The 11,342-nt window shown below is 37.8% G+C and overlaps 1 protein-coding gene across 5 annotated transcripts in view; it reads left to right on the forward strand.

The window, feature by feature from the left end:
- Positions 1-1,293, forward strand: part of uckl1b (uridine-cytidine kinase 1-like 1b) — a 32,972-nt gene extending 31,679 nt beyond the window's left edge. For all 5 annotated transcript variants that reach the window (XM_056235299.1, XM_056235298.1, XM_056235300.1 and 2 more), the window contains exon 15: positions 200-1,293. In XM_056235299.1, the coding sequence (XP_056091274.1) occupies positions 200-279 (80 nt within the window). In that variant the 3' untranslated portion in view covers positions 280-1,293. The remainder of the gene's footprint in view (positions 1-199) is intronic.
- The last annotated feature ends 10,049 nt before the right edge of the window (positions 1,294-11,342 follow it).

Genomic DNA, 11,342 nt, shown 5'->3' on the forward strand with positions numbered 1-11,342 from the left:
AATATTTAGCTCATTGCTAGTTTATGTCAGTTATTGAATTTCGGTAATGAAATATTTGGGTAAAACGTGCTTGAAAAAACCTCGGCTTAATTTTTCTTATGCAATTTCTTCGATATTGATTTAGGCGTTAATTTGTCAAATGCGAGTACCACTCAAACATGCATGTAAAATATTGGAATTTATTTTTTTGTGTGTCCAGGAAATTTTGGGGATCGTTATTTTGGCACGGATGCTCCCCCAGACTGGAGTGACGACGACATGGATGAGCCGAGCTGCTGAGACGCCAGTCTGACAATCACGTCTGATATCTGTACATTATAAAATATTTTTATACTCTTTTGCACTCCCCAAACAGAAACGTTTTACGTGAAGGTTTTATTTGTGAAGGTTTTATTTATAAAGGTTAATTTAGTTGATTTTTTAATGCAAGTTATTTCCTGTGTTCCAGTAAAGTGTGTAGTGTTTGATTCTGAAGCTCGTGCTGTTGATCTCTTGTCTTGCGTGTTTGCTGAATCTGCTGTTTAGGTATTTTCGGCATGTGAACTCTCATCAGCGAACACAATACGTCTGGTCGTCATGGCATATACATTACAAGCATGCCACTTTTACTCAGCTTTCTGAGAGTAAAATAAGACTGCCTTGCTAAACTTAGACAGTGAATTTCTTTGAAGGACCACTTCATCGGAAAAAATGTGTGGGCGTTGCTTTGTTTTAATCTTGCTTTCAGTCTCGCTTTACCTGCAGACGGCTGCTGACCAAACCACAAGCTGCGAACAATTACACTTTCACAACAGAGAAATGCAGTCTATTCTATGGCTCAGGCTTTAAAACTTGACATGTTTTTCAAATTCAATTTTTGAGTTGGTTTACCAGTTTTAAATAAAAGATGTAGAGCTCAATTCAAGGCTTGGAGTTGCAGAGCTCTGTCTATCAAACACACAAGCATGAGCGAACAGCTAATCGGTGGTTGTTGAGTTTTAGGTCATTTTTAAAGTTTTGTTTTAGAGGTTTATAAAAAAAAGAATGACCTGCTTCTTGTATCTGTCCAGTGAGTCTATAGCTGCCTTTACCATATATATGGCTCAGATGTGCTCGATGTTCGCTCAAAAACATACAGGACGTACAAGAGCAAAACTAGCCCACAGGAAGCGTTGGTGTTTGGCCTCAAATTTAGGTTTAATTGTGTTTGGTTTAATCGTTTTACCCCACTGAGCACTTTGAGGAAGTACATAGCCTGAAGAGATTATTTTGTCAAAGAAATATGATGGGATTTTGTGCATTTTTTATTTGATTTAGTTACTTGGTTAAAGTAAACTTTGTAAAAATGAACAATATTGTATTAATGTTCGAGCACTGAGATCTGCAGTGATGATGTCACGGCATAGTGAATGTATACTGTGACTTTTGACCCACAACGGGAATAAAAGTCCATCATGTGTGTTATTTTTTTGCTTTGTCATTGCACACTTTCTGAAATACTTGATTTTGATTGGTCAGTCGGATATTTATGTGTAATAAATAACCTTGCGTAATAAAATAATTTCAACTCGAGTCAATGTTTCATGACCATTTATTGAATTATTTGGAGAACTGCAGTGCATTGTGATGTGCTTCATGTCATGTGATCATGACTGACTGACATTATCCATTGTAAATGCAAAGATGTGTATTCGTATTTTAATTGGAAATAGATTTTTGTTTTGCTTTTTGAAAGAAATTGGTACTTTTGTTCAGCAAAGAAACATTAAATTGATCAGAAGTGAGAGTAAATACATTTATTATGCTACAAGTAAAGTGTTATTTTGACCTTTCTATTAATCAAAGAACCCTGAAAAATAAATCCATATAAAATTTAAAGCAGCACAACGGTTTTCAACACTGGTAATAATCAGAAATGTTTCTTGAGCATCAAATCAGAGTGATTTCTGAAGGATCATGTGACACCGAAGACTGGAGTAATGATGCTGAAAATTCAGCTTTGATCACAGGAATAAATTACATTTTAAAATATATATGACAATAGAAAACGGTTATTTTAAATTTCACAAAATTACTGTTTTTTTCCTGTATTTTTGATCAAATAAACGCAGCCTTGGTGAGCGGGAAGACTTCCCGACCCCAAAACCTGTCCATGGGTGTGTGTATAGAAGAATGAGCCAGAATTAATCTTTTTCTCACAATTTATTATGTACAGAATTTGCCTCATTTTTGCAACGGAGACAGCGGGATTGAAACTCATTCATGTCTCAAACACACAGGAAGGATGCTGTGGTTCTCCTCTTGATATGGAAACTAACCTAGCAATCTTTCATCAGTTTCCATTATTAACTCCACTCTGCTATCCGTGATACACTACAACATCAACCAACGTCCCTTCTCACTGTTTTCTGCACTAAACATCAGCTGACCTCACAGATCAACACACAAAATGTAACTAGTGTGTCTTCTGCACAGCTTAAACTGCAAACTGAGTACATTTGTATATTTTACAGTGTATTTTGAGTGACTAATGCAGCTTTAGCTTAATGTGACTCATCATTACAATCAGCCTGGTCAAAGTGAGCAAGCAACGCTTAAATGCTCAAATCTTCATCTCGGAAAAAAAAATCTATATTCTTGCTCTTCCTCTGTCATAAAACAATCACCACGTCACAAGACGTTTCTAAAAGAAGCGGTTTGAGATGAATGAAACGTGCTAGTGGCCTTCAATATTGAGATGTCATGGAAAGTTTACCACAAAGCTTGTTCATAGTGACAAACAGGAAGGAGGCGCTTTGCTGGTGTGTGTGTGTGGCAGCTCTAGAGCATCTCCAGCAGTGAGAAAAGGCCCTTTAGGTCACAGGAGTGAGTGTGTGAGCACGAGCGGGACCGGTCCGCCGTCTCTAGAGGTCGAGAAGATGACAAGGTTGATATTTTGAAGGCCTCGAAATCTCCTCTCAACGTGGAACAACTGAGCGTCTGTGTAGGTAAGGCTGAGGTGAGTGTTTAGCACATCTGCATGAACCAGCCTCACAGTCAATGCCAAATGAAATGTAGCCTATTAAGTGAGTGTGCAAAAATGTTTGTTTACAGTTTTTTGTCGAGGTTTTCATGTTTGCGAATGTCGTCCTGGTGTCAAACGTTGATCTTAGGAGCTTGGGTTGAGGCTGTGGGACGGTGTTGTTCTGTAAAGCCATTACCGTCAGACACATCGCAGCTAATTGATTATGGTTGTGAATTGTGATATTGCATCGGATCCAATTGTCTTGGTTTTAGCTTCATATTAATGAATAATTCAAATTGTATGTATGTATGTAGCCTATGTATAGATATTTTATAGATGTAGCCAGTTAAAGGAAACGTTTCAATGGCCATTTCCAGCTGGAACGGCGCGAAAGTTGCTCATGATGTACTAGCACACAAACTGCGTGACAGAGTTAAATTTCATGCCAATAATGAGTCTAATAATGGACTAATGAGTCGTTTCTATTGAAAAAGGGGCATAACGAATTTTTATGGGGGACATTTGGTCAATGTGAAACAAAATTTGGTGTCGTGATTCTTGTACTTGAAATGTGCTCAGATTCCATCCAGATTATGGATCCATTATTATATATTGGTTGTGTGGAAAATCTAGGAGATGTTTCACAAATATAATTCTAAATTCCTCCATCTATTTATTCTATATTTCCAAATGACGTGAATGTGCTTGCTTTTCCTGCATTCAAGACATGCAATTATTTTCCTCTCCTCATCTGCTGTGTATGAAAATGATACAATGAATTTTGTTTTTGGCAAGTCTAGATTTCGCTGATCACAATTTTTTTTTTTTTTTTGCTAGACGATGCTAATCTGTGGTGGGTGTGATCTGACCATGGTGAATGAGCAGTGCTTTTGAGGACTGTCCAACCTGAGAATGCTTGAGTTCTGGTCAATCTCAGGTTCGTCAGCCCATGAAAACCTGCCTCGCTGAAACCCACACGGGAACCGGTGGTCCTCCAAACCACCTCAATGCTGCATCACCTCAAAATCACTGTCGGGGGTTTTGTATTATCATGTATCGTCAGCGTTATAGCTTTAGATGTTGTGTGGGTTATTTATTTCATTATTTTTGATGGGTTAAAATACTATTCAATACTGCCTGACTCTGTAACAGCTTGGAAGCAATTCTACAGATTCACAAGATGTTAGATATTTACATATGATACTTGATTTAGTATATTTTTGGATTCGGAAAAACAAATGAATAAATCTGTTCAAAACCCAACTAAGAGCAAATGAAAGTTATTGGGTAAATCAGATCATTTCAATGTCAGGAAATGATCAGTAACTTGATTAAGGGCTACAGTTATGTTGTGTAAATGTGCAAACCCTGGTTGGAACCGTGTTAAAAGCCTGTTTATTTCAAACTAAACCAATACCATTTACATTGCACATGTCTTATATAATTATATATTACATTATAATAATGAATAATATTTGTAATTTAATTTTCAGCATTTTTCAACTCTTTTAAAATGGCGTTTTTAATCACACTTTAGAATCATTTTGAAAAAACCAAATGTAACATTTTAAGGACCAGCCATTACAAAATTCAAATTGGTTGACCGCTAATCTGAATATTGATGTATTCCTTCTCAAGATCTACGGTGGTTGCGGTCCTGTTTTACTCTTTGTGTGTGTGTGTGTGTGTGTGTGTGTGTGTGTGTGTGTGTGTGTGTGTGTGTGTGTGTGTGTGTGTGTGTGTGTGTGTGTGTGTGTGTGTGTGTGTAAATGTTCACATATGCTATGATGAATTATCAACTCTTTTACACTGTGCCCCAAAACCAACGTGCCGATCATCCTCGCTTGACACTTTCTATAAATGAAGTCAACTGGCATTATTTTTAACAATTTTAATCAAACTGGTTCACATCTCTAACATTTATATATATTTTCATTCATTTAAAAAAGAAAAAATCTATTTTTAATTAATTAAGTTATTCATTTATTCCTATTGCTGTTGGTTGTCCTCAGCATGTTTTGATCTTTTATGGTCACCATGAAATCAAAATTGACAACTCTTTTTTTTTTTTACAGAATGTTGCTGTGCTTATAAATAATTCATCCATGCACATCATTAATCTTTAAAGGCGCAGTAAACAAATTCTGAGAAACACTGTTGAAAGCACCAAAAAACACTTGTAGCCAATCAGCAGTAAGGGGCGTATACACATATTTAATATAATAATATAATATACATATTCGTGAGGGGGGAGGTCCCTGTTTTGCATAGCGTGCTTGTGAGTTTGGGGGCGGAGCTATCAAGATAGGGGTGTGATCTTTTTTGGGTAGGGGCGTGATTTAAATATCAACAGCGTTTCTCAGGAATTGCTTACTGCACCTTTAATGGAAAATCGTTAACCTCCCCTCCCCCTCGAAACAACGTCTGTTCTCTTCATGACGTGTGTCTCGGCGGAGGGTGAGACTTAAAATCCTCCACAACTAACTACAAACTGGCAGTTCCTGAGGACGAAAAAAACAAATCCCGCCCTACTTTTTTCTCATTCCAGAAGCCGTTACACTCGGATATACGTCACAATAGGGAAGAAAATACAATCACAACTGTAGTTCCATGTTGACTTTGTCTTGATAGAATGTGTCGATTAAGAGTGCATGCAATTATGAACCAAAAATGAACCCATAACCCACCAAGCCTGGTCTCCCCTTCTTACATTATGCCTAAAATGTGTATAATTCATTATGCCAAATGAACCGTACTGTACCCAAATTATTTTTTATACAGTGTTATGAGTATTGCGAGTGGTGTAATGCGTCTCAAATACCACTTATCTGCAACTTTTCTGCTCAAATCCTCATTCGTGACTTAAGGCCACACATCCTTAAAAGCGATCGGTGTGGCAATCCGATAAGGAATGAGAGAAACCCACTTAGAGTGGGTCACTGGGTCAAAGGATTTAAACCTTCAACAAAAGACCTGAGCGGTGGAACAGCAATCTGACGCATGTCCCCTTAAACAAGCTTTATTAAAGGAGCTTTCCGAGTGCTTTAAAACGCTTAATGGTATAGTTAAATGCACATTTTCCCAAGCATTAACCTTAAGCCCCAAAGTCTGTTAGGTGTCATTCTGGGAATCAAATATTCAAGCTGTTTTTTCCACACATGTGGGGTGTGGAGAGCGAAAGACACGGAGGCCAACATAGTTATGGGACAGTTTGCAGATACACTTGACAAGACAAAGTGGTCTGGTAATAAAAACAGTGGACAAATAATTATCTGAATGGGAAATTTAGAAAACAGTGTGTGTGGGGAAAGTCATTGCAGAATGCAGATTTTTATTTGGAATCCCGAGGGAGCCAGACGTAGATATTTGAAGGGATCATGTGTGTAATACTGAGCTAAATAATTTGCTTAAGTCTTCAGAGGGTTTTATAATCTGTTAACTCAGGTTAAAATAAAGCAGAAGCTTCAAACAGGAGCACATCTGTTCTGCTCATGTCGACAGACACCCACACCAAATGCACCACTAGAGGGACCATCGTCCATGTGTGAACTCATGCTAACCAGTGAACCGCACTGCTCAGAGGAAATTCTCCAACAATTCAGTTCAATTTTTTTAGAGCTTTATGATGATATACAAGAGAAACATTTTCTGGTTGAGGTTTAGCAATATTGTCCCCTGTGAATTAAAAAACCAAAACAATTAGGCTATGTGTGGCATGAGACTAATTTAGTGAAATCTAGTGACATTTATCTTACTGATATCTGAACTTAAAGGGTTAGTAGTTCACCCAAAAAGGAAAATTCATTAATTAGGCTACTCACCCTCATGTTGTTTCAAACCCTGTAAGACTTATCTTCGGGACACAAATGAAGATATTTTGAATGAAATCTGAGGGCATTCTGTCCCTCCATTGACAGCCTTCACGACTAACGTTACCGCTTTCAATCCCCAGAAAGGTAGAAAAGACATAATTAAAGTAACCCATGTGACTCCAGTGGTTAAACCTCAATTTTATGAAGCAATGAGTGCTTTTTTGAGTAGGCCTATCTTTTACAAAATATTAATCTCCAAGACACCAACGCATGTTAACGAGAGCACTACGACACATCCATGTTGTTGACGCGAGAGCAGTGTTGCGTGAATGGCGGGACAGAAGAGCTCTCAGATTTCCTTAAAGCTGCAGTCTTTTTTTATGTGTTCCAAAATTTAAAAAATGTATATAATTATCGACAACATCGTGAATCCATTTGTCCAAACCGTGTTTTTGTCTCATCCTAAATACGGTACACCTAGGGACTATTTTTTAGGCTTGTTCGACTTCATGCAGCTCTGCGCAGACCGATCGGCGGCTGACTTGAAGCAGTGCATGCCGGTTAGAAATGTTGTCCGACTTGATACAGCGCCGACGCCACGTGACTGTGACGTATGCCATCAAAGTACCGCGAGAGCGATTCGAGAGTAGCCGGAGAACTCAGCCAGCGCAGCTTCTGAAGAGCGGCTGCTCGGGGCTGCACGAGCTCTGATGACGACACAGCTGTTCCAACGATCACGTGCGTTTCGTGTTTATTCTCACACCTTTAGTTCCACTAAAGCTCACAAATCAGTTTTTTATAACAGTAAACACTCTTTTCATGTAGTCGTGATGTTAGGCTATATTGTGTTATGTTTATCAAAATAAAAGTGATTAAAAAACATCGACTGCACTTCATTGATAGTGGCTATTTTGAACTTTATTCTTGTTCAAACAGATGCAGTATGAAGCAGTACATAAAGTATTGAATGAAAATGTGTCTCAAACATCTGTGCATTTGGCAAATATTGAATTTATTTCACTTCAGCTGTGGTAAAGTATACAAACACCACGTGAGCGGTCACTACGGGAACCAGAAAGTGTCCGACTTCACGTCTCCGTTTGCAGCGCCTGCACGCGGCTACTCTCGCCGATCGCTTACATCCAGCCGCAGCCGATGTCGAACACACCTTTTGACTGGTTTGGGTCGGGGCCACTGCAGAGTAGTCCAGTACCTGCGTGACTCGTCATAAACATAACCACAGAGAAGTAGTTCCGGCTACAATGTTCTTCCGCAAGAGTCGACGCATGCAGTTCTGTTTATTAACGCTAGAGCGCCAAACGTTATGAACCGCAGCTTTAAAAAGGTCTTCGTTTGTGGTCCGGAGATTAACAAATGTCTTACGGGTTTGGAACGACATGAGGGTGAGTAAATAATGATTGAATGTCCATCGTTGGGTGAACTAACCAACTAATTAACTAACTAACAATGAGCTAATTTCAATATTAACCCTAATGCAATCTCTTACCTTAAAATGAAAACTTTTGTAATTTTAGAAGTAAATTAAGACATTAATTTGTCTCTTGCGAAGCATTTATTTTTGAGGACGTCCCCAACAAATGTATTCATGAGGTAATCAACTTCAAATATGAAAATGTGTTATTGTTGGTTTTGCCCCTAAAATATAAAAGCTCCCACACACATTATGATTCATAGAGGTATAGGAGCAATGTGCTTAGCTGAGCTAGATATGAAAAACCTTTTTTTGTGGGCAGTTGGTTATACTTATTTTGAAAATATATATATATATTCATTAATAAAATGAAATGCTGAATGAAATACAATAAAAAGCTAAATGTTATAATAGAGTTAAGGGATAGTCTGTGTTACTTTAATAGCTTTATAAAAAGGCATGTATTTTATTTAAATGAATAAATAAATTTCCACTTGGGGATTTACAGGGATGTCCACATTTGTAATAACAATAAATAAAGTATCGAGGTTTGGGTTTTATCTGTATTTGTAATTAGCTGTAGGCTAAAAACGATGGATGTCGTAAAAGAAGAACACAAAATCAACATCATTAGCACAATGCTGACATGTAAATGTATATGAATAAGTGAATTGTAAAACATTACACCAGTGGTTCTTAAAGTGTGTGATGTGCCAGTAGGCCAGTAATAGACGTGAGAACCAAAGCGGAACCAATGTGCCGTTTCTTCCACTCCTGTGGCGCCGCGCTCTCTGTGCTGAAGTTTAACTTCCTCGTGCGCGCGCCAGGTTCGAATGGAATGTGTGATAGGCTACTTTATGGATGAGAAGATGTTAAGTGAATACTTAAGTCTGCGGTCTGTTTTTCTCATAAAGCAATCGAAAACATTCAGAAAACTTAGATAACACCATCACCATCGTTACGTTTCATGGAAGAAAACATGACACTTGAGGGTGAGTAGATGACAGTTGTTGTTGTTTTTAACATTGCTTCTTCAAAGCAGTCGCATATTCTTCATTTTCTTCACAGTAGTTTTTCCAAAGAAATCTTAACATTCTGCTAATATTGTATAGGGTTCTGTTCTTGTTTCATTTTGCCTCCACTGAGCCCATTGACTTAACTGACGACCCCATAATAATGCGACTGGGGGGGATGAATGGGGGAAAGTCAAGTGATAGGAGGGAATTCCTGCATCGCGCTATGGTTTGATATGATCGGATATGATTGGTGTGTGCGATAAATCCCGCCTCTTGTTTTCGTGCTCGAATCGGCCTGAATGAAGACCATGACGTTAATGGGAAGACTAATTAAAAAGTAAGTAAACAACCATATACACAGGCAACATAGATATCACCGCTTTATGTCACATCAAAATAAAACTCGAAATTGCCTGAAAACTTGTCTTGACAGTGGACCGTGATTTTAGTGAGCAAGCAACTATAGGCTACATTATCACACTTTACATAAATTGAAGGTACATCTTCATGTCTTTGACCAGTGTGTACAAGCTTGATGACTGCTGAAAATAAGTTGACTATTAAAAAGAAAAGCTGAACATTAGTTCACAAATAATATTGTTTAAATTGTTACTAGCTTTAGTTATTATTTTGAAATAAATGTTTAAGAAAATACATGAAAAAACACTAACATGAGGATTTATACTTGGTTTTAATAAGTAGAACACTACATAGTTAGTCTAAAAATACTAAATAAAATTGTTTTTGGTCTCTCTTTTTTATGTTTTAACCAGGACAATTTAGTGTAACAGGGACATCATGTTACATTTGATAATAATTTTTAAATAAAAAAATGAGGACTTTGCTTCGATTTTAAAAACACCACCGCACACCACTTGTATATATATATATGTGTGTGTGTGCGTATATATATATATATATATATATATATATATATATATATATATATATATATTGCAATGCCTTCAGTAACTGAAAGTATACTGAAACTTTTTAAAAATGTAAAAAAAAAAAATACTTAGTGCACCTTTAAATAAACCATAAGATATCTGAGACAAGGCAAGGTACAGTATGCCAATCATCTAAATTAAATATTAATGAATATTAATGATTGTGTCAGGTGAGGCATTGTGTTGTTTCCCCCCATAGTCATGAATACAGAGGAGCTACAGACTATAGAGGTTATGAAGAGCAGTGTGTAGATCCTCTTTGAGTTCATCCCGCTGGTGTATAACAATAGGCTTTATCCTCAGGGGGAAGAACCCTACATGACCGTCTATATGTTTCTGTGTGTGTGTGCGCTGATGAAGGGTTGAGTCTGTGCAGCAACACATCAGAGTGTGTTTATGGTTAAAGGATATTTGGATAAGAGGTCTGTTCCTAAAGTGTATAAGTACTTTGGTTTAAAAGAAAGATGGAGGACCATGTGTGTATGCATGTGTGTGTGTGGGCGGAAGGTTAAACACCATCTGGATAGATATGTTTGAGAGATTGTGTGTGTGTGTGTGTGTGTGTGTGTGTGTGTAACAGTGACCAACATTTCTACTTCTCTTTCTTCACTTCTCTGCGCTCCACAAACGGCCTCCACAAACCCAGGTCGAGGGGAAGAGATAGCCAATTAGTCTTTTGTTCTCAGATTTTGAAGATCTTTCCACCAACTCTTTTCATCTTACCTCTCTGCGCGCTTTCACACGAGGTGCAAAAGGTGTTCTGCGTCTCGAAAGGATTTTTAGGTCATGGGTGCCTCTTCGTGACAGGCCTTGTCTGATTTCATATCCTTCTCGCTGATGAGAAAGAGCGTTTTGTGTTAAGAGGGCAACAGTTAAAGTTTGTGTCGATCATAAATGGCTGGAACATGAGCTGCTCATGAAACAAATACATGCACAAGAGGCAGAGATTGTAACTGTTGAGTAAAATTGACTTTTTGCGGCCTGTGTTTATATGGCACAAAGGTTTAAAATGCCATCAGGGAAAAAATAACCTTTTACTTTTACAAGAGCTGAATAGCAACACAACAACCAGAGCCCTTTACTAAAGTCATTTGATTTAATATTTAACCATTACTCCACTCCCTGAAATGTACACACACACGTTCAAAG

This window comes from Rhinichthys klamathensis, unplaced genomic scaffold (assembly GCF_029890125.1).
Source record: "Rhinichthys klamathensis goyatoka isolate OS25496 unplaced genomic scaffold, OSU_Roscu_1.1 h1tg000419l_1, whole genome shotgun sequence".
NCBI classification, from domain to species: domain Eukaryota; kingdom Metazoa; phylum Chordata; class Actinopteri; order Cypriniformes; family Leuciscidae; genus Rhinichthys; species Rhinichthys klamathensis.